General features: G+C 45.5%; 1 protein-coding gene and 1 long non-coding RNA gene across 4 annotated transcripts in view; one reads left to right on the forward strand and one right to left on the reverse strand.

The window, feature by feature from the left end:
* The window catches only part of LOC309565207, a 1,884,446-nt gene that overhangs the window by 1,546,108 nt on the left and 314,172 nt on the right, over positions 1 to 24,166 (reverse strand). The window lies entirely within an intron of this gene.
* SLC35C1 (solute carrier family 35 member C1) lies at positions 6,431 to 23,346 on the forward strand. Of its 3 annotated transcripts, none has more exons than XM_082269966.1 (3): positions 6,431 to 6,503; positions 15,936 to 16,450; positions 22,289 to 23,346. In XM_082269966.1, the coding sequence occupies exons 2-3, from the start codon at positions 15,964 to 15,966 to the stop codon at positions 22,852 to 22,854; spliced, it is 1,053 nt and encodes a 350-aa protein (XP_082126092.1). In that variant the 5' UTR covers positions 6,431 to 6,503; positions 15,936 to 15,963; the 3' UTR covers positions 22,855 to 23,346. The 3 variants fall into 3 exon arrangements, with proteins under 3 accessions (XP_082126092.1, XP_082126091.1, XP_082126090.1); XM_082269965.1 differs by lacking the exon at positions 6,431 to 6,503 and adding an exon at positions 15,713 to 15,791; XM_082269964.1 differs by lacking the exon at positions 6,431 to 6,503 and having other exon boundaries at positions 15,798 to 16,450.

Raw genomic sequence — 24,166 nt, forward strand, 5'->3', positions numbered from 1 at the left:
GGTTGGTTGTGGAAGCAGTCACACTGCTTTACCCATAGTGCCACTTCTATGGAAGGGGTTAAGTATTCTTGCTCTTTCTCTCCAGCAACAGATTTGATGCACTACATTATCTTCAGGATACTCTTTAGCATCCTCTTTACTGACACCCGTCCACTGACTCTTCTAGCTGAAGGGGTGGCCCTCTCAGGACAGGCCCCTAGACACAGATCTGTTACTCACTGTATGCAGAATCAGGTCCCTTCCAGTGTCTCCCTTCCAGTCAGCTCTGCAGGACCTCCGGGTTCAGCTCCTCTCTAACACTTAGGCTCTCAGGTCGACTGCCTGATGCCGCATGACAACTTCTATAGAGGAGGGGCAGCTGCCCCCTCCCTCCAGAACCCCGCTCCCCAGCTGAAAGACCCAGAGCACATGTGCCCTTGGCATTTATACAGTATCCCAGCATGCACTGAGACACTTTCCTCTGCCAATCACCAGGGCTGTAGTATATGCCTATGCACTCATTTGTCAGATTTCCTCCCACTGACCAATATGCCTTCCTATTGGACCAGTGTGAAACACTTCAGACAAGCTAAGCTGCACCTGAGCACCATGAGCAGACCTCACTAGCAGATCCTGTTCTCTGGTAGGCATAGAACAGATTAGATTCACCTGGCAAACCTTCTGGTAAGCAGAAAAGATTAAAAACGATACTATCAATCTAGCTCATTCCTAGGAGTATGCTACATATGTATTAAGATGCTGTTAGGCTCTGGATAGTGGGGCTGGATGTCACTGTGGGAATGGGGGGTTCTGGAGGGGATTAGAGGACTCTGCAGCTGACTTGGTGATCATGTAGGTGATAAGGATTATGGAGGGAGCTGGGGGAAACTGTGGGGGATGGGGGTCCCTCCAGGAGGATGGAGATTTTTCAGGGGCACTATGGGAGACTGTAGGACTCTGCAGGGGCTGGAAGACACTGTGGGAGATTTGGGGTACTATGGGGAGGCAGCAAGCTAAGGGGCTGGGGCCTGGTTGGCATTGTGGAAGGTTGTAGGGCACTGTGGATGCTGAGGGATCTCAGGGGGTCTGGGGGAACTGTGTGAGGTTGAGGGATACAGCTGGCTACTATAAAAGATTGGGGAGCACAATGGGAGCTGGGAGCACTGTGTGAGATTAGGGGATCTGCAGTTGACTGAAGACTCAAGAGGCTACTGCCCAGCAATGGACCATGACCCAATAGTTTAGAACCACTGAACTAGAACAGTGGTTCCCAGCCTCATTCTTTATGTGCCCCCAACAGGCCAGGCAAACAGGCCCCCAAGAGGCCATGTTGTTCCCCCCAATGTGCCCCCAACAGGCCAGGTTCCTATGCAGTGCGGCTCTATAGACTTTTATGGTGCTGGTAAACAGGAAGGAGACCATTGGTCAAAGCGAGATTTGGTAAGTATAGCAATTTGGGGTAGGTGGGCTAGACCATCTTAGGAGGTGGGGACAAAAAGGGAATGAAACGTTGTGGGAAAGTATCCTTACCTTTTAAGTTAAACTCTATTTGGATCCTTCAAAAGACAGAAATACTAAATGATAGGGTTTTAAAGTGTGTGAGGGATTAGCTCGGTGGCGGGTGTGGATGACCCCTTGGGGGGTGCGTTTTCCCAGAGAGGTAGCCGACAAGTGCTTGCAAACAAACAGTGTGGTTTATTAAATGGTGTTTTCTTCACCAGGCTGTATGCAGCAAAACATCCAAAATAAAATAAAACAGAAAATAAATCCTTGCCTCTGTGGGCGGCTACCTTCTCACAACTGGAACCTGCCTAAGTGTCTGTCTCCAACCTACCGTCGGGCAGACTTCCTTGTCCTACAGCGGACACTCAATAGTCCTTTTATAATAGCTTCACAGGGCAACACAGTCCTTTTGTTTCTTTCACATCAACAGTTCGTCTTCTCACCTTTGAGACGTATTCACCCTTGGTTACCGTCCCGGGCACACATCACTCCGGGGGGTCTTCTCCCAGGCCCACACATCCTGTCGGGAGGCACACGCTGACTGTCCTCCTGCTCCCAGCCCACATGGCTTCAGGACACAGCTTCTGGAGGCAGCAAACAATAGGAATTTCTCTGAACCAATTATAGAGCCTTAACTCCCTCATTCTGAACAGGTGAAGGCCTTTCAACTTCCTGCTGGCTAGCTCTGTAGCCAACACCCTAAATTAATTAATGGACTTTCTAAGTCAGGTGGAAATGTATCTCCTTCCTGTGACTACATTCCCAGATTTAGCTGACTTCCTGTTACAAGTGCTATAGACACAAAACACTATTTATAAAAAAATAAATTTTTATTTATACAAATGTTAAAAACATGTACAAAAGGAAAATCTTTACATGCTGTTCAAGCAAATATTCCAGTATTTCTCGACATGTTTCTCTAGATAAATATAGCTTCTTCGGGAGATTTCTAATTCTGGATATTGCTCATGTTAAAGTAATAACAGACAATTAATTGACATATAAAACACATTAGTCATCGACAAAATATTTTTATCTCATAATATATAACTGTAAATTACAGTTATTACTTTATCAGTATGGTCTTGGCCACCGTGCTGCAACTCAGTTTCAGGGTCTTGGCAATCTTCTTATATCCCAGGCCATCTTTATGTAGAGCAACAATTCTTTTTTTCAGATCCTCAGAGAGTTCTTTGCCATGAGGTGCCATGTTGAACTTCCAGTGACCAGTATGCGTGAGAGAGCAATAACACCAAATTTAACACACCTGCTCCCCATTCACACCTGAGACCTTGTAACACTAACGAGTCACATGACACCGGGGAGGGAAAATGGCTAATTGGGCCCAATTTGGACATTTTCATTTAGGGGTTTACTCACTTTTGTTGCCAACTGTTTAGATATTAATGACTGTGTGTTGAGTTATTTTGAGGAGACAGCAAATTTACACTGTTATACAAGCTGTACAATCACTACTTTACATTGTAGCAAAGTGTCATTTCTTCAGTGTTGTCACATGAAAAGATATAATAAAATATTTACAAAAATGTGGGGGATGTACTCACTTTTGTGAGATACTGTATATATTTTTTAATATCTATTTGGATTCCCTTTGGATAAGAGTAACAGCAGTGACACCATGTGGTCATAAAAACTATTACAGGTTTTGGTATCTTTTGGATCTCAAAGCAACTATAGCTCACCTGCAATGGAATTTGAAACACAATTAAGATGATTATGAATAATAATAGTGCTCATAAAGGGATTTATATAATAAGCACATGATGCAAGCTTGTCAGTCAGATATATTGGGCATAACCTTTTTGCCTTTATTTTTCCAAGATTTTTGCATAATATATTCTCATTAATAACCTACGTGGCTGTTCAACAGTAACATAATGACATTGCAGGGAACAAGGTGAACTTGGAATCTGTTGACAACCGGAATTAATCAGGACCAGGATGCAGGAAGATGAATAATGGTTTTAAGGCTTACCAGTATTTAAAAATAAAAACAATATTAATAGGCTTTCAGGTAATAGTGCCTTAAAAAAGGGATGCTTTTCTTTAGCAGGGACAGGAAAGCTGATCAGAGTTGATCGGAATATGGATGGAGCCAAATGCAGAGCAATCTTAGAAGAAAACCTGTTAGAGTCTGCAAAAGACATGAGACTGGGGCAACCAAAGCATACAGCCAGAGCTAGAATGGAATGGTTTTGATCAAAGTATATTCATGTGTTAGAATGGCGAGGTCAAAGTCCAGACCTAAATCCAATTGAGAATCTGTGGCATGACTTGAAATTTGCTGTTCACAGACGCTCTTCATCCAATCTGACTTGAGCTATTTTGCAAAGAAGAATGGGCAAAAATGTTACTCTCTAGATGTGCAAAGCTGGTAGAGACATCCCCAAAAAGACTTGCAGATGTAATTGCAGATAAAGGTGTTTCTACAAAGTATGGACTCAGGGGGGTGTCATGACATCACTTCTAGGTTTTTACATGGAGACCCGATCAGAGCCAAATGCGGCTTTGATTGGGTCTTCTCTTTGGTGGCCGTGCAGGCTGGTTGCCCGGGTCTCCCGGTAGGACAGGAGACCTGGGCGAGCCGCGGAAGGTGGCGGGCGGGGGGGAAGTCCCCTCTCGCTCCTTGTAATGACAGCCGAGCGGCTTCTCAGCCGCATTGGTTGTCATTACAAGACAGCCGACCGTCGGCTATGGACGCCGGTACCGGGGTGATTCCTCTAGCTGCAGGCATCACTCCGGTACAAGCACTTTCCCGAAATATCGGCAATATCGGTAACCTCAGGGGCCGATTCCGATATATATCGAGAAAAGTGCATATCGGCCCCCGATATATCGACTTTGCCGATAATTGGTCGATCCCTAATTCTTATGACAATAAGCAACATTTTTTTACCAAGAATAAATGCCTCTACTACAATACGTATGTGTGTTAATGTGCGTTTATGCACGTTTGGCATTTGAGCGTAAATGCTGCTGGCATCTTCAATCTGGTATTCTTCTTTGTACCGATCTTTGGCCATTTTGATCGGGCGAGTTGCATGGGAGTTCATTCATCTCAGCATTGCCAAAAGTTCTACATCGAGCTCAACATGTTGTAAGGTAGGTAAGAAACTTTAAAATGTTTGTTACCCCAGCATGTAAAATTCCTGATACGTGCCTGCTGTACCATGTACTTGTTTGAAAAAGTATCCTGTTCTCTTTTTTTGCTTCCTTTGTGTGAAATTTCTGGTGTGCCTGCCAGTCCTTCTGCTTTCCTGTTAAAAACTGACCACACTAAGCAGAAGAACACATTGTGGTCAGTTCTGTAGCTGTGCTGGAAACTCAGCCTGCTTTCCTCCAATGATCAGACTTGTCTTGACCCCACCCCCCCCTGCACAGCCTTTCACTGGGAAGATTAGTGTGCTGCTGATTCTCTTCTTATGCAGCTGAAAACAGAGGGAATATGATCCCTTATTTAAAAAAGGGGGGAAAAAAAGATATTTAAAATGTTTTTTTATACTGTATCTATACACAAATGTTTTGCCTTTCATTTCAATTTTAAATTGAATGGGTTGTTTTACAAGGTGATCATTTACAAGAACTTTAATGCAAAAGAGATACAGCATTAAAGATCCCTGATTGATCACATATGTATTTTTTCCCCAAAGTTCAACTTTAGGCTCCATTCACACTTGAGCGTAGCGTTTTCAGGCGTTTTTTCTGGCTTTTTTCAGGTGTTTTTTTGGGGGGGTTTTCCAGGCATTTTTTGCAGGTGTTTGGAGTAGTGATCGACCGATATTGGTTTTTCGTTGTCGATACTGGCTGATATTTTTGTACATTTAATTTTTTTTTTGACAGGTACTTTTGTGGAGAGATCTGGGGGTCTAAAAGACCCCAAACCCCTCCTCTGCACTTAAAAGCATTCAAAACGCCAAGTTTGGCTGTTTTGAATGCTGTCATTTTTTTTTTTATCTGGCGCCAGACAGTACCCGGAAGTGATGTCACTCATGACATCACTTCTGGGTTTTTGCATGGAGACCCGGTCAGAGCCAAATGCGGCTTTGATTACGTCTTCGGCGGCCGTGCAGGCTGGTTGCCTTGGTCTCCCGGTGGGACAGGAGACCCGGGGGAGCTGCGGAAGGTGGCAGGAGGGGAGGACATCCCCTCCTGCTCCTTGTAATGACAGCCGAGTGGCTTCTCAGCCGCATCGATTGTCATTACAAGATAGCCGACTGTCGGATATGGACGCCGGTACTGGGGTGATGCCTCTAGCTGCAGGCATCACTCCGGTACAGCACTTTCCCGAAATATCGGCAATATCGGTAACCTCAGGGGCCGATTCAGATATATCAGGGAAAGTGCATATCAGCCCTTGATATTTCGGCTTTGCTGTCAATGGGTCAATCCGTAGTTTGGAATTAGGCATTGACATCTAACAAAAACACTTGTAATCTCATTTTTTTGCCAAAAAATACGCTCATGTACTTTTTGAGCTTCAGGTGTTTTGCTTCAGGAGACAAAACGCTCAGATGTGAACAGGGGCCATTGCAATGAAAAGTATTTTGCTTGTTGGGTGTTTTGAGACTTTAGAGATGAGCGTTTAACGAGCTGAAATAGACTCAGGTGTGAACAGGGCCTTAGGCAGCAATGTTCTTTTCAGCTTGCTATGTGGTTCTACAGATTTGAATGTTGACAGGTGACAGCCCCTCTGTAACATAACACAGAAGGAAAACCCTCTGCGTCTTGCGTAATGCGTACGTAGAATGTGCTCTATTAAAATGTCTCTTGCAACTGTATGTCTGAGATGTGGGTGGTTCGGTGTAGTAAGGGTGAAGCTTTATGGATGAATTACGTGGTAAACCTGTTCCCCGAGCTGTTGTGTGATAAGGAACTAGAGACAATTAGTGAGAAGTGTGGGGCGTGACTACCTTGAATACATCTCTTCCTGGTGGTGACGTTGGAGTTGTGGAGTCAGTATTTGCAGCTAGCTTTCTTAGAGACCTCCAGATTTGTCACAGGTAAGAGGGATCAGGGGTCCATAGATGGGGGAGCAGGTTACATCAGACTTTAGGTACCCCGTGGCTCTCCATCTGCTGAAAGTATTATAGTTTATAAATATTTTTATTACATTTCTTTAGCTGGAAGTATTATATTGTGAGCAGAGATTTCACATCTATAGATTTGGGCAGACACCAGCCCAAATGAACACAACCTCCCTATGAGTGAAATGCCCTGGGCATGCTCAAAAACGTATTGCCATTATGTTCTGTGTCTTTTTACCCCAGTTTAAATTCAGTCGCATAAACATGGAGGATCAACCAAGCCGAGCGTACATGTTTAGAGCAGCATCAGGGATCACAGGGGTCTGAGACCAATTGGCTTGTGGCAGCATAGGCGAATGCCTCATATCTCTATACACACCTTGGCTATAATGTTTTATTGCTGTAGAAAAAGAAAAGAGTGTGTTTTTTTTTTTTTTTTTTTATCATATTCATATTTGCATATACTGTACTTAACCCCCCCCCCCCCCCCTCCAAGGTATAAAGCCTAGTACAGGCAGTCCCTGGGTTATAAACAAGCTAGGTTCTGTAGATTTGTTGTTAAGTTGAATTTGTCGGGGCAACAGGTACATTTTTTTTTTTTTTTTTGTAACTCCAGCAAAAAAAAAATGTTTTTGGATGCATAGGGAAGGTTTAACCCCCCCCCCCCCCCCCCCCCGTAACATTTGTTTTACTGAAGAATCAGAAGATTTCGCCTCACTTTTCTGTCCCTGTGAAAATTGGATTTTGAAAATTTGGGGATTTTGGAAACAAGGATTGGTGATAAAGTTTCAGCGGAGACACCTTTTTTCCCATAAGGGTCCTTTCACATGAGCGGTGCGTTCGGCGGACTCCGTTTTTCTCAGCGGGGATCGATCCACCAATCCCCGCTGAGCAGGCTGATGACAGGTCCATCTCCGCTTACTTTGCAAAGGTGGAGCTGTCAGATCCCCGCTCTCCTCTATGGGAGATCGGATGAAAATGGACCGCCTGTCCGTTCTCATCGATCCTCCAGACGGATTGAAAATAGGGTTTCCATCTGTCCGTATTTCACGGACAGGATGGGATTGGATAGCAACGGGTGTCAGCAGACATGTCTCCACTGACATCCGCTTCTCCATAGAGGTACATGGAGAATCCGATCAGGTCCGCCTGGAAAACTGACAGACAGACCGGATCGGAAAGCCCCTGTGAAAGGGGACTAATAACTCTTCCAGGAGTGAATTCCCTTCCTAGGGGTAGATTCCCTCTCACTTCCTGTTGTCTCCCTCCATTTGAAAGTAGGAGTTTGTAAGTCAGATATTTGTAACTCAAGGACTGCCTGTAGACACTATGGGAAAATTAGACAAACAACCATCTGATTTTCCACGAAGATGCGTATTATGATGTAACTGAAAAAGATATTCAAGCGATAGTAAAGTCTGCTTTGTGATTTTTTTTTTTTTTTACCTACAGGTAAGCCTATAATAAGGCTTACCTGTAGGTAGGGTTGCCACCTCATCCCTTTAAAACCATAAGCCTCAGAACCTTTTGTACTTCATATGTGTTTGTGTTTAGAGGGATGGGGCGGCAACCATACCTGTAGGTAAAATTAAGATTTCCTAAATGGTGCTGGTTTAGGAGATATTTATGCTGGATGCAGCCAGTGACGTCACCGGAGCTTGCACTCTGAAGGTCCGGCATACCGTGATGGAACCCAGGGCTCCCATGCTCACGTGTGGGTTTGACATCTTTGCGGCTCCAGCCACTCATACAGCCAGAGTCAGCGAACCCGGAAGGAAGACCAGGGAGAAGCCCTGTCAGCAGTGACAGCGCGCCGCTGGAGGGCTTTGTTCTTAGGTAAGTATTTCAGTATGAGATGCATGCTAGCACATTATGCAATTGTCTTTCAGAGGAAAGCTTTTTATTTTTTTATTTTTTTTACTGCAGCGGTTTATAACCGCTTTTAGCTCGTATGAAAATTTTCAAACCACAAAGGCAAATGTAGCTACAAAGTAACAGAAGAAGTGACATAGTGTATGTGACCCTTCCAGCTACGTTCACCAGATTTGGTCAATTATTTCCGTACAATTACTGTACACATTGATCGAAAATTGGATGTGTTAACTAATGATAAATATATTCTAGCTTGCACCTTTGTACGTTGCTCCACTTAATTTAGTATTTTCTGAGTCATTGACCAGAGCTGATGTGTAGATCAGGTCTGCCTTCACCTGCTGCATGCTTGTTGTAGTTCAGCGATAAAGTATCAAAAACAAAGGCAGCCAGGCAACTAGAACTGTACATGGAAAAGTAAAGACTAGTACTGGTTTCCTTTACAGGCACCTTAGAGCAGGACTGAAGTTTGAAAAAAAAAAAAAATAGGTAGATTTTTTTTTTAATATTAGTCTCTTCTACCAAAAACTTTTTCTTCATGTTTTTAGCATTTTTTTTTTTCTGTACAATGCCCACTAGACATGCAGCACAGTGTCCTACCCTGACAGATTTTAAGAATGGAGGTGAGTGATGGAGACAATTCAACTCCTGTGGGCATGTGCGCGACCTACATCATCTGTGACCATCAATGGCCAAGAAAGAGCAACGTGGGATCCAGAAGAAGTGGCAAAGTAGATGGTGGTGACCAGAGACTGCGAGGCTGAACCTGTTATTGCTGGGGAAGTGTAATCTAGTAGGGTGCAAGTATGCTGTGCATCCTTGGAAAAAGAAGGTGGGGAATTGAAATATTATGCTTACTTTTCCACTGGCTCTCACCCCGGCTCTTAGGTGAAGGGGTTATGAACCTCTTTCCAAGGAGATCTGGGGGATATTGAAGATGCTCCCAGCACTGTGCTCACCATTCCCTGGGATCCAGACAGCGGGAAGATGACATCGCCCTCTGCACTATGGAATAGGTTGGCCAGACGTCCCCTGTTTCTGGGGACAGTCCCCGGACTGAGGACACCGTCCCCGGACCAAGTCTATACCCGGATTGCAGGCCCAGACTGGTCATAGGGCACAATGGGCATTTGCCCGGTGGGCCGGAGCTGCCGGGCCCAACCATACTTGCCAACTGTCCCGTTTTTGCAGGGACAGTCCCAGCAAAGAGGAGCCTGTCCCGGGTAATTTACATTGTCCCAGCAAGCACCAGTCAATCATGCTGCCCGTAAAAAAAATGGTTGCAGGCCGACATTGTAACTGCGCATGCGTCGTTCCAACGCCTGCTGGGCTTAGGAAAGCCCGTACAAGCTCGGTCGGGTGGGCGGGTGCATGCGCAGTTACGTAATGTTGCCGCCTGGCACCATTAAAACCTAATTATACCAGATAGTATAATTAGGTTTTACCGTACTTATTTACACCTTACACATTATTTATATTTACATTTTTTCTATGGTCACACCTGAGCACATTTGACACGTTAGAATTGCAGGGAATTGTGATGAGAACTTTAAACTTTAGGCAGAAGTAGTGCAGCTGAATGGGAGAATTATTCCAACTCTGCTACTTTGGCCTTAAGTTTGAAATTCCCTTTTCAATTTCCTGTAATTCTCTCTTTATTGAGTAGACCCTATAATCTGATAAGTAGGCGGAGATTAATTATGCAGAGTGGGCGGGGCTTTCGGGGAAGTGGGTGTGGTAAGTAATTGATAGCTGTGCTGCAAACTGTCCCTGGAAATATTTTTGAAAAGTTGGCAACTATGGCCCAACTCCAGGCTGCGGTCACTGCCTTTCTCCCCCTGCAGTGCCAATTCTACCCTGATCTCCCCTGAGTGGCGCACAGTGATTGAGCACACACATGGCTGTGCTGGCTGCTCTTCTGAATGAAAGAAAGGAGCAGGGAGGGGACGGGGCCCAGACTGACACTTGGGGAGGAGCTTTAGGGGCCACACCATGACCGACCATTGGCTGCAGCCTGCAGAGAGACTACATGTGACCGGCAGAGAGCCATAACCACATTGTTGAGGTACAGAGAGCCCAGGGGGGTCCCAAGAGAAAAAGAAATAGATCCACTATACAAAGAGAGGGAATTACAGGGTGTGTGTGTGTGTGTGTGTGTGTGTATGTATGTGTGTGTGTGTATATATATATATGTATATGTGTATGTGTGTGTGTGTGTGTGTGTGTGTATGTGTATAGTTTTCAGCTAGTAAGCAGGCTCTCCCTTAAAGAGCCCTAGGCTTCAGGCCTGCCCAGCAGCAGTTGTTCCCCACTAGGGTTGCCACCTCATCCCTTTAATCCAGGACACATACTGTATGAATTACACAGGTTCTGGGGCTAATATAAGGCACCAAGTGAGTTTAATTACCACATTAATCAGCCTCAGAACCTGTGTAATTAATGTGTGTCCTGCTTTAAAGGGATGAGGTGGCAACCCTATTCCCCACACACCTACCCGGTCTGGGTGGAAAAGACACAGATCACCTGACTTCCTCCAAATGCATACCATCTCCCAGCATGCTCAGTGACCAGTGTGATTGGCTGAGAGAAGTATACATATTCATAACCTGACTCACTGTAATTCATCATCACACTAATGCCAAAGGTAACAGTGCCACCTATTGACTAAAGGAAGAAACGCAGCTAAACCAGGCTTAGGAGGGAAATCCAATGATAAGAAAGACTAAAAATTAGCCAGGCTAGCTACCACTTAGCACAACTAAATGTATTAGCAGCCCTGTTTAGGACAAGGGTGCTACATATAGATACAGTATATAGAGAGAGGGAAATACAGCATATAGGTAGAGGAAGATACAGTATATATAAAGAGAGGGAGATATATGGTGTGTGTGTGTATATATATATATATATATATATATATATATATATATATATATATAATGTGTGAGAGAGAGGGAAATACAGTATATATCTCATGGAAGAAATGTGAGAAATAATGTATATATCATACAATCATTATATAAACACATACACTGCATAAATAATTTAAGGAAAATATGCTTATAAAAGAATTTACCATTTGCCAATAAAAAAAAATATGTCCCCGGATTTCAGCCAGAGTAAGGCCCCTTTCACACGGGCGGTGCGCCCAATGGACTCAATTTTGCTCAGCGGGGATTGATCCACCGATCCCCTTGAGCAGGCGGATGACAGCTGTCTCCGCTTACTTTGCAGAGACAGAGCTGTCAGATCCCCGCTCTCCTCTACGGGAGATCGGATGATAACGGACCGCCTGTCCGTTTTTCATATGATCTTATCCTATCCGATCCTCCAGACGGATGGAAAATAGGGTTTCCATCCGTCCGGATTTCACAGACAGGATCGGATCGGATAGCAGCAGGTGTCAGCAGAGATATCTCCGCTGACACCCACTGCCCCATAGGGCTGCATGGAGCATCCGATCAGGTCTGCCTGAAAAACTGACAGGCGGACCGGATCAGAAAGCCCATGTGAAAGGGGCCTATAGGTAAGAATATTATCTTTTTTTTCTCTACAGGTTTTTTTGTATGTCTATGCTGTGTAAAGCAAGGGGTAGTGGGGAGCCACTTAAAAAGAGGGCCTTGCAGTCACTGCTACGTCTTTATAGCTATAGCCCCAGGTCAAATATGTGCTTGTAAGAGGCCCTCTGAAGGCATAGAGTATTTCCTTGTAAACAAATTATGAGTACTACAGTGTTCATCTAAAACTAAATATTGAAGTGACTTTTCACATGCCTGTATATATCTACAAATTTATTTCAGTATATTAAGATAGCTTTCAACTGTCACTGATTTCGAGGGACTGTCCCTGATTTGGAACAAAGTCCCCTTTTTCCTCATTTGTCCCTCATTTTGGTCTGATCTATATAGTTGTATATAAAATGTACTATTTAGCTTTCAAAAAGTGTTTCCCAATGCTAAACCTTTCATCCAATTTCTAAATTGCTGCATTTGCTAATTTCAAAAGCCTGTATGAAGAAATAATAGTGCTAAGAAAAGCACTTGTGTGTTTAACTAATCATTTTTTGTAAAATTCTCATTTAAGGGTGTGTGTCCAATGCCTACATATTTTTTCAATTAGATGTCCCTTTTTCCCATCTCAAACAATTGGGTGGTATATGCTCCTATCCTTCATAGCCAAGGAAGCCGCCATCTTAGCCTCTGTTTGATCTGCAGTTGCCATTGTGCTGCACATGTGGTTAGCCATTGGATGGCTTGACAGGTTGGCTGAGAACACAAACAAAAGTGACAGGTATGCATTGAATGTAACTGATTTGGGAAATGAACAAATCTGAGGGTTTAAAGTGGAACTAAACCCATCAATTCAATTGTTTTTTAGCAGAGTTACATTCAAGACATTCTGTGAATAACTGTCACTTTTGCAAACTGTCAAGCCATCAAATGGCTGATCGCATGTTAGGCATCCTAACCTGCATAAACTCATTTTATCGAGGTGGCACTCCTCGCGCCAGTTTACTTCTTCTGAGGGATATTAATGGAACACTCTAACCACCATGAGCACTTCAGTGATTTGAAGTGGTCATGGTGGTAGAAGTCAGAAACACTGCACATGTTGGGATATTTACAGTTATGTGCGTGGGGATAGTTGCACCCCTAGCACATGTGACTTAGGCAGCCAGAAAATGTCATGTCCTTAACCACTCTACAACCGCTCACAGTAATACTACTGCGGCAGAGTGGTTCGTTATCGTCCAGCCACGTAGTATTAACGTGATTGGACACTCCCCCTTCTGGGCGGCGCTTGCGCACCGCCGGAGGCTCGCTCCCGCTGTTTTCATTCACAGCGGGAGTCGGGCCAGGGGAGGAGCAGCGGCGATCGCCGCTGCTCTTACCCGATCGTCGGGGATCGAGTCTGGAGATCCGCCCGCTGTGTGTAAACACAGCGGGCGGATCTCCATAGTGACAGGGAGTGACAGATCAGACTGTTCAGCATAGCTGGACATCCGATCTGTCCATGACTCACACAGTCACCTCCCCCCCTACACGTCAGTAAGCACCAGGCATACATTAACCCCTCCCTCTCCAATAAAATTAACCCCTTCCCTGCCAGTGTCATTTTTACAGTAACAGTGCATATTTATAGCACTGATTACTGCAGTAATGTCACTGGTACCCCCAAAAGTGTCAAAAATGTCAGTCAGGGGTCCGGTCTGTCCGCCGCAATGTCGCAGTCCCGCAAAAAAAATCGCAGATCGCCGCCATTACGCGTTAAAAAAAAAACACCAAAAATGACAGAAATCTTTCCCTTTGTTAGTAAACGCAATAACTTTTGCGCAAACCAATCAAAATACGCTTATTGCGATTTTTTTTTTACCAAACATATGTAGCATAAAACAAATTGGCCAAAAATTTTTAAAAAAATTGGTTTTTACATCTTTTTTGGGGGGAATTTCATATAAAAAAATGTTAAAAATATTGTTATTTTTTCAAAATAAACGCTCTTTTTTTGTTTATAGCGCAAAAAGTAAAAATCGCACAGGTGATCAAATACCACCAAAAGAAAGCTCTGTTTGTGGGAAAAAAAGGACGTAAATTTCGTTTGGGTACGGCGTCGCACGACCGCGCAATTGTCAGTTGAAGTCGCACAGCGCCGAATCGCAAAAAGTGGCCTGGACGGAAGACAGCAAAATCCTCCGGTGGTAAAGTGGTTAAAGAGGAAGTAAACCCTCCTCTGACACTTTTACCTATAGTTATACCTATGATAAAGCTTACCTATAGGTACTGTAAATATCTCCTAAACATGTACCGTTTAGGAGATATTTACCTTACATGCAGCCAGTGACGTCACTGGCGCATGCGCTCTGAAGGAACGGCCGCTGGTGCCGTTCCTTCAGAGCCCCGTGCCGTGACCATCAGCTCCCGCGTGACGTCACCGCGGCTCCGACCAATCAGATGGCCGGATACCGCGATCCCAGAAGACGGGCGACTGGACATGTTGCCCGTCATACAGGTATGCGGGCGGCACGGTGGGGGCTCGTTCTAAGGTAAGTATTTCATAATGAGCTAGTAAGAGGTGCATACTAGCTCATTATGTGTTTCTCTTTCAGGTTGCAAAAAAAAAAAAAAAATTGAATGGGTTTACAACCTCTTTAATAGAACACTAATCACCATGATCACTTCAGTGATTTGAAGTGGTCATGGTGACGGGAGTCAAAAACACTGCACATGTTGGGATATTTACAGGTATATGCTGGGGGCTGATTGCACTCCTAGCACATATGACTTAGGCAGCCAGAAAATGTAATGTCCTTATTCATACATGTATGAACAAGGACATGACGTATTATGACAAAACACAACTACTGTAGTTATTAAATTGCAACAATTTACACACGCTAATGCACATACCTTTTTATAGTTATTTTGCAGACTGCTGGTGGGTACTGCTGGTGGCTACTGCTGGCGGGTAGTGTTGGTGGTTACTGCTGGCGGGTAATGCTGGTGGGTACTGTTGGCACTGCTGGCGGGTACTGCTGTAGGAAGCAGCGGCTGCAGTAGAGAGCAGAGCTGCTGCTTCCTGTATGGTTCCTGTCACAGGCGGAGGAGGAGTGCATTTCATATCCCTCCGCCTGTGAAAGAGCCAGAACTACACAGGAAGCAGCGTCACTGACTGCAGACATCCTAAGTCTCCCGCGGCATCCGGGAGATCGCGCGGCACTTGCGGGTGTCCGTGAGCCGCCGGCCAAAAGGCGGGGAAACTCCCACAAGTCGCCGGAGACTTGGGATGTCTGACATGTGCAGCACCACAGCAACTGCAGATCAAACCAAGGCTAAGATGGCGGCTTCCTTGGCTGCGAAGCATAAGCAAAAATATATTTATTTCTCACGCCTCCTATTTCCTCATATTGGCTTTTCAGAAAAGAAAAATACAATAAATGAGAGCCTATATAAAACATTTAGTAGAATTAAAAGGCACATGATAGTTTAATAATGTTTTTTTTTTTTTTATAGAGCTTTTTTTTTTTTATAAAAAAGACTTAGTCAGAGGGACACTCCCTCCGAATGAGGGACAGTTGGGAGTTATGTTGTCACCCTAGGTCTAGGACAAGGGCCACCAGGTGAAAATAAATGAATAAAAGCCTAAATAAAGAGAAAAAGCAAGCCGCTACGCATTGAATGACTAATAAGCTGCAATATTTTTAATTTTATTCAGTGAGTTTACTGTACTAAACGACTATCCACCAAAAACATGGCCGCCGCTGCTACGTGGAGGCGACATGCAACGTCATCTTTGCGCGCCAAACCCGGAAGCAAGTTGCGGGTTGACAGTAGAAATAAGTGTCCGGGGGAGGGCGCTCACGGTTTAGGTGTCCCGGCAGGTGTCGGGGGTTGGGTGAGGAGGACTGACTTTCTTCTCTGTTGCTTCTTTTACTTTGTATGCCTGAGCTGCTGCGTTGTTTGCTGTGTCCTCTCCTCCTTCTTCCTCCTCTGTGTGTGTCCCATGTGTGCTGACCTTCCCTGTGTTCACCATGTACAGGACTCTGAAACGCTCCAGCATCCTGAGGATGGCGCTAGAAGGGGAAGGAGATGTGGAGAAGGGGGCCCGGGAGCCCTTCCTGGTCACAGCGCTGAAGATTGCTATGGTGGTGACGCTCTATTGGTTTGTCTCCATCACCATGGTCTTCCTCAACAAGTACCTGCTGGACAGCCCATCCCTCAAGCTGGACGCCCCACTCTTCGTCACCTTCTACCAGTGTTTGGTCACCGTCCTCCTGTGTAAGGCCCTTGGCCTGCTCACCCTGGTCATCCCCACCCAGGTGCTGGAGTTCCCCTCAATACGCTTCGACCTCAAAGTCCTGCGCAGCGTGCTGCCCCTCTCCGTCGTCTTCATCGGCATGATCACCTTCAACAACCTGTGCCTCAAACACCTCGGGGTGGCCTTCTACACGGTGGGCCGGTGCCTCAGTACCGTCTTCAACGTCCTGCTGTCCTACATCCTGCTGAAACAGACCACGTCCCTCTACGCCCTGCTGTCCTGCGGGGTCATCCTAGGTAAGCCTTGCTGCAAGAGCTCACATTTGTTTTTTGTATGCTCTATATCCGTGTGTGTGTATTAGGCCCCTTTCACACACTCCGTCCGTCGGATGGACTCAGTTTTTCTCAGCGGGGGATTGACCCGCCGATCCCCCGCTGAGCAGGAAGATGACAGCTGTGTCTCTGCGCTGCGTGCGGAGACACAGCTGTCAGTTCCCCATGCATCTCTATGGGGGAAATCGGATGGGAACGGACCGTCTGTCCATTTTCATCCGATCCGCTGGACGAATGGAAAATACTGGTTTCCATCTGTCCAGATTTGACGGATCGGCTGTCAGCGGGCATGTCTCCACTGACATCCGATACCCTATAGGGATGCATGGGGGGACCGTTCAGATCCACAAAAAAGAACGGACAGGCGGAACTGAACGGTCCGCCTGTGAAAGGGGCCTAAAGATGAAGGTTTTATTTTTTTCAGGGGTTGGAGTCTTTGTTGGGTTTTTATGTCTTTGCCAATGCTGGGTGTCCTAATGACTGTGGACACAGGGACTCTCTGTCCTGATGACCATTTGGTGATAGGACTCTCTGCCCAGTGACCGTTTTTATGCAACACTGAGGTTTCAATGCAACCGAAACTCTTTGCCCCCCCCCCCCCAGCGGTGACCATTTGGCAACAGAACCTTGTCCCCTGGTGACCATTGGCATCCAACATTTTAACCACTTTACCACCGGAGGATTTTGCTGTCTTGCGTCCAGGCCACTTTTTTGCGATTTGGCGCTGTGCGACTTTAACTGACAATTGCGCGGTCGTGCGACGCCGTACCCAAACGAAATTTACGTCCTTTTTTTTCCCATAAACAGAGCTTTCTTTTGGTGGTATTTGATCACCAGTGCGCTTTTTACTTTTTGCGCTATAAACAAAAAAATAGCGTTTATTTTGAAAAAATAACAATATTTTTAACATTTTTTTTTTATATGAAATTCCCCCCAAAAAAATGTAAAAATCAAATTTTTTTTAAAATTTTTGGCCAATTTTGTTTTCTGCTACATATGTTTGGTAAAAAAAAAATCACGATAAGCGTATTTTGATTGGTTTGTGCAAAAGTTATTGCGTTTACTAACTACGGGAAAGATTTCTGTCATTTTTGGTGTTTTTTTTTTTTTTTTAACGCGTAATGGCAGTGATCTGCGATTTTTTTTTTTTTTTTTTTTTTTTTTCTTTGCGGGACTGCGACATTGCGGCGGACAGATCGGACCCTTGACTGACATTTTTGACACTTTTGGGGGTACCAGTGACATTACTGCAGTAATCAGTGCTATACATATGCACTGTTACTGTAAAAATGACACTGGCAGTGAAGGGGTTAATTTTATTGGAGAGGGAGGGGTTAATGTATGCCTGGGGTTTACTGACGTGTGGGGGGGGAGGTGACTGAGTGACAGAAGGACAGATCGGATGTCCAGCTATGCTGAACACTCCGATCTGTCAGTCCCTGTCACTTAGGAGATCCGCCCACTCTGTTTACACAGGCAGGCGGATCTCCTCACTCGATTCCCCGACGATCGGGGCAGAGCAGCGGCGATCGCCGCCGCTCCTCCCCTGGTCCGACTCCCGCTGTGAATGAAAACAGCGGGAGCGCGCCTCCGGCGGCGCGCGGGAGCCGCCTACAGGGGGAGGAGTCCAGCGACGTAGGTCTACGTCGCTGGACGGTAACGAGCCACTTTGCCGCAGTACGCTCCATGTGAGCGGTGGGCAAGTGGTTAAAGTGGTTCTAAAGTCAGAAGGTTTTTTTTATCTTAATGCATTCTATGCATTAAGATAATAAACCTTCTGTGTGCAGCAGGACCCCTCAGCCCCCCTCTTGAGTCCCACCTCGACCCAGCGATGTTACACTAGTGCAGTGATGGCAAACCTTGGCACCCCAGATGTTTTGGAACTATATTTCCCATGATGCTCATGCACTCTGTAGTGTAGTTCAGCATCATGGGAAATGTAGCTCCAAAACATCTGGGGTGCCAAGGTTTGCCATCACTGCACTAGTGTCTCGGCTGTTCCAGACTTTTCCCTTCTCATTGGCTGAGAGCAGTGGAGCACCATTGGCTCCCGCTGCTGTCAGTCAATGAGCCAATGAGGATAGAGAAGGTGCGGGGCCGAGCCACGACTCTGTGTCTGCATGGACTCACAAAGCAGTGGCTTGGCTCAGGCACACCCATAGCAAGCTGCTTGCTGTGGGGGGCACTTGGCAGGAGGGAGGGACCTGAGAAGGATGTGGGCTGCTCTGTGCAAAACCACTGCACAGAGCAGGTATGTATGACAAGTTTATTATTTTTAAACAAAAAATAAAAAAGACTTTAGTATCAGTTTATTTATCATTTTTTGAGACTGGTAAAGCTTTATTTTGGTGGTATTTTTTGTACTATATTATTGTACTATAAAAAGGAATGCAACCCTGGATTTTTGGTATGCTTTTACACCCCATCTAATGGAAGTCGAAAGCAAAGCATGGGTTACCTGCACGAAACCAGCCGTTACACTGCAGAGAAACCACATTGCATCAGTGTGAAAGGGGCCTTATAAATATTAGAAAATATAAATGCCAGGACGGTACTAAAAACCACAGAAATTAGCCCTTTTCAGAAAGTAGACACCCTAAGGTGACTTTCTTTTTTGCCCCAATGTTTTGGAAATGAGGAAACATGCTGGTATCAGGAGGTTAAAGAAGACCTTCTCCCTTTTACGTTTAAAAAAATCCTAGGCCGGATTTCCTTCTGCCCTACCCATCTGCACAGGCACAGATGTGCCGCAGGGCTTCGAGTCCCAAGAGAGCCCTGTGGCACACACAGCTACGCGTGCGCTGGTTCCCCCAATCATCTGTGCACTTGGAGGATTTCCTGGGCATTTGCAAAAATGGCTATCATAGAAATCCCAAACCTTCCTCATCTTTGCACGTGCTGACCGGCCCTGCCAACGCCCAAAGGCTGTGTAGACCTCTTTGGTACTTCTGCACATGTGCCATAATGATGGTGCCAAAGGGGTAGAAGAGCCACCTGAGAGGTGGTTTGGAGTTCCACTTTAAACATGGAGCTTGGTAATGGTGCAATACAGCAGCATCATAGGTTATATAGTGGAAGAATGGAGATGAAGGGGTTACTACACAGTTTACTACATACAGGGTGGAGATCAGATTTAGAGGAGAGGGAGGTGTAAGGGTTAAGAAATGATCCCACAATCAGTCTCTCTTCCTCACTCAATCTTCTGCTGACTGCTGTGGAGCTCATAGGTGATCATTCATCCATTAGTTCCTCCTTCCTCTGTTGTGGAATGAAGGGGCAGCCCTTGGATGTAATCAGCAGTACCGTTTACATTTGTCATCGCTCTAATGACTGCTCAGATCGGCTCTGTACAGCCGTGGCCAAAAGTTTTGAGACTGACACAAATATTATTTTCACAAAGTCTGCTGCCTCAGTTTTTATGATGGCAATTTGAATATACTCCAGAATGTTATGAAGAGTGATCAGATGAATTGCAATTATTTGCAAAGTCCCTCTTTGCCAAGAAAATGAACTTAAAGAGGAGCTCTAGGCTCCTTCAGAAAAAAATAAGTCAGCAGCTACAAATATTGTAGCTGCTGACTTTTTAATATTAGGACAGCTACCTGTCCACGAATCCAGCGGTGTCTTCACCCAAGCCATATTTTCAATCGGCTGTCGATTGCTGCCACTGCCATTTCCACTAAGGGAAGCTGGCAGTGAAGCCTTGCGGCTTCTCAGCCGATTCCCTAATGTGCATGCGCAAAGCACATTGCGCTTTGTGAATGGCCCGGCGGCGGGGAACGAGGAGGGGGGGACCAAACTTCCGGCTGATCGCGCCATGTCAAAACCAGGTACCCACTGCCCCAAAAGGTGCCAAATGTGGCAGCGGAGGGGGAGGAGGAGGCGGCAAACAAGCAAAGCTTCCCCTTTTTGGGTGGAGCTCTGCTTTAATCCCATATACATGTCCACTGCATTTATGAAGAAGGCTTCAGGGCGCCCAAGAAAGTCCAGAAAGCCCTAGGACTGTCTCCTACAGTTGATTCAGCTGCGGGACCGGGGCACCACCGGTACAGAGCTTGCTCAGGAATGGCAGCAGGGAGGTGTGAGTGCATCTGCATGCACAGTGAGGTTAAGACTTTTGGAGAATGGCCTGGTGTCAAGAAGGGTAGCAAAGAAGCCACTTCTCTTTAGGTAAAACATCAGGGACAGATTGATATTCTGTAAAAGGTACAGGGATTGGACTGCGGAGGACTGGGGTAAAGTAATTTGTTTTGACCAATCCCCCGTTCCAATTGTTTGGGGCATCCAGAAAACACCTTGTCCGGTGAAGAAAAGGTGATCGCTACCATCAGTCCTGTGTCATGCCAACAGTAAAGCATCCTGAGACCATTCATGTGTGGGGTTGCTTCTCAGTCAAGAGAGTGGGCTCACTCATAATTATGCCTAAGAAAACACAGCAATGAATAAGGAATGATACAAAAACATCCTCCAAGAGCAACTTCTCCCAACCATCCAAGAACAGTTTGGTGACAGACAGTGCCCTTTCCAGCATGATGGAGCACCTTGCCATAAGGCAAAAGTGATAACTAAGTTACTCGGGGAACAAAAAACATCCAGATTTTGGGGCCATGGCCAGGAAACTCCCCAGACCTTAATCCCATTGAGAACTTGTGGTCAATCGTAAGGAGGTGGTTAAACGGGAAAAAAAACCCAAAAATTCTGACCAACTCCAAGCATTGATTATGCAAGAATGGGCTGCCATCAGTCAGGATGTGGCCCAGAAGATGATTGACAGAATGCCAGGGTGAAGTGCAGAGGTCTTGAAAAAGAAGGGTCAACACTGCTAATATTGCCTTTCTGCATAAACTTCATGCAATTGTCAATAAAAGCCTTTGACACTTATGAAATGTTTGTAATTATATCTCAGTATACCATAGTAACCTCTGACAAAAAGATCTAAAAACCACTGAAGGAGCAGGCTTTGTGAAAATGAATATTTGTGTCATTCAAACTTTTGGCCAAGGCTGTACACTGTCTGCAAACCGTTCCATCTTGGCACTCCAGAAAAAAACGTCTACTACCCTGTGGTTTTGTTTTTTTAAATGGCGGTTGGGAGGTAATTTAAAGTGGAGTTCCACCCTAAATTTATACTTACCTCCATCTTCTCGCTCCGGGTCACCTGAAAAACAAATGGATAATCGCAATTTATTTTTTTTTACTTCCCTCGTATAGAAGAAAATATACTTGCCTTACTTCCTTCTTCCTCCCCTCGGCAGCCACGGCCCGTCGTCACTTCCTGGCTTTGCAATGATTCCTGAGAGCTGAACGTCATCGCTCCCAGGAATCAATGCGCCTGCACCGGCCCCGACGTCAGTTCCGGTGCGTGCGCCTCATTCCCTTCTAAACAGCTTCTGGGCATGCCCAGAAGCTGTGGAGGGATGACTCGTGCGCACCGGAAGTGACGGCGGGGCGGTGCAGTGCATCGTGGGACCGAAGAAGACGGAAGAGGACGCAGAAGAGGATCGCGTTGGCTTCAAGTTGCCCACACCTGAGATGGCAGCGCTGGAGAATACTTTTTCAAGGTAAGTATTTCTCCTAAAAGGTAAGTGCAACCTGGGACAGATCAGAGGCTATCCATTGTGGAATGTACTAGCCCTGACTGTCCCGGGGGTATTTTTATTAAAAAAATTATTCCCAGGGTGGAACTCCGCTTTAAGGTAAAGTGCTTTTGATTGCCTTAGCACAGTTTTATTGTTTCCAGTTTGTATTAGCATTTCAGTAATTTGATTTTACTTATCTTTGATCACCCTCTTGCCTCCACAGGTGGCTTCTGGCTCGGCATAGATCAAGAGGGTGCAGAAGGCACCTTGTCCTGGGCTGGAATATTTTATGGCGTCCTGGCCAGCCTGTGCGTTTCCCTGAATGCCATTTACACCAAAAAGGTCCTTCCTGCCGTGGACGGCAGCATCTGGCGCCTTACCTTCTACAACAATGTCAATGCTTGCGTCCTCTTCCTGCCCCTGCTGCTGGTGTTCGGAGAGGTTGGCACCCTCATGTCATTTGACAAGCTGAACTCTTTGTACTTTTGGGGTATGATGACTCTGGGGGGAGTTTTCGGCTTTGCTATAGGGTACGTCACAGGACTACAGATTAAGTTCACTAGCCCCCTGACTCACAACATCTCGGGAACGGCAAAGGCTTGTGCTCAGACTGTGCTGGCCGTCTTTTACTACCAGCAGGTGAAGACTGTGTTGTGGTGGACCAGTAATCTCATGGTACTTGGAGGCTCTTTCTCCTACACGTGGGTGAAAGGTATGGAGATGAAAAAGACACAAGATCAGTCTGGGCAGACTAATAGTACTGAGGAAAAAAGCCCTGCTGGGGTTTAATGATCCTTCATTCAGACTGAATATGGAACAATGGATTTCTGCCTATTGAGCATCAAATGTGGAAAAATTGTGCAGCCATCTATGGACAGCTTAAAAGTTGTCATGCTATAGTGCTTCAGGCACCCAAAAACCTGCCGATATGTAACATCTACTTAAACCTTTATAATGACTTTAAATTTACAGGGTCAGTTCCCCATACTAGTAATACAGTATTGAGTGCACTCAGTTGTGCTGAAAATCCCGCCAGCTTCATACTTTAGGGTTGCAGCAGTAAGGGCCTATTCACACCGTTTTGCAAGTTATAACTTGTGTTACTGTGCATGGCCATTATGCACTGCAAGTGTATGGTGAGTTGCAATGCAATCTTATTTGTATTCCTACACACAGATAAAGTACAATCTAGTGCAAAAGCTCTGTGCATTTTTCATGTCTTACTTAACAAAACCCCACGCCCCGAAAATGCTTGCATCGAAGCAAAAACTTTATGGTGTGAATGAGGCGTCTTCACCATGGGTCCTGGCTCCACCCATCCACTAAGCCCAGTAAAAGGTTGTCACATTCCTGGTTTCTTGATCCTGTAGTTAAAGTGTAGCCGAATCTTCTTCGTCTTCTTCTTCCTTCTTTATTGTTGTCAAGATAGGAAATGGTTAAAGTTACTGTAAAGGCAAAAGGTTTTATTTTTCCTTTTTTCTTACTTTTCTTTGCACTAAGGTAAAAAAAAAATTGACCCCCCCGGGATACATACCTGAGCCCGATCTCGATCTAGCAATGTGCACGAGAGCTGAGGCTCTCTTGGCTGTCCTCGTTCCTCATTGATACGGCAGCAGTTGTCATTGGCTCCTGTTGCTGTTAATCACAGCCAGTGATGGGGGATTGGGTGGGGCTTGGGAGACCACACACACGAGTGACGCCATAGCCACTCCATAGCCAATCCTTTATACGTGTCTTACCTGTGCTCCCTGGCAGATTTTTGTTTATCCACAGTCAGTGCTGAGTCCAGCTCTGTTTGCAACCCAGGACATTTTTGACATCACTCCCCAGGTCATGTGACAGCACTTATGCCCACGTACTGCCACAGGGACGCAGGTCATGTGCTTCTCCATACCAAAAGTATTCAGTATTCTTACTAGCTGCAGATGCAAGGAGCTGCAAGGGGAGCACAGGTAATGCAAGTACAAGGACTGGAGAAAGTTCTTCTTAGCCTTACAGGGACAAGGTGACATGGGGTAGATTTTACTAAAACTTGAGAGTTCAATATCTGGTGCAGCTCTGCATGGAAACCAATCAGCGTTCGGATTTTTTTTTTTTTTTT

The sequence above is a fragment of the Pelophylax lessonae genome (genome assembly GCF_965119305.1).
Source record: "Pelophylax lessonae genome assembly, chromosome: 10".
NCBI classification, from domain to species: domain Eukaryota; kingdom Metazoa; phylum Chordata; class Amphibia; order Anura; family Ranidae; genus Pelophylax; species Pelophylax lessonae.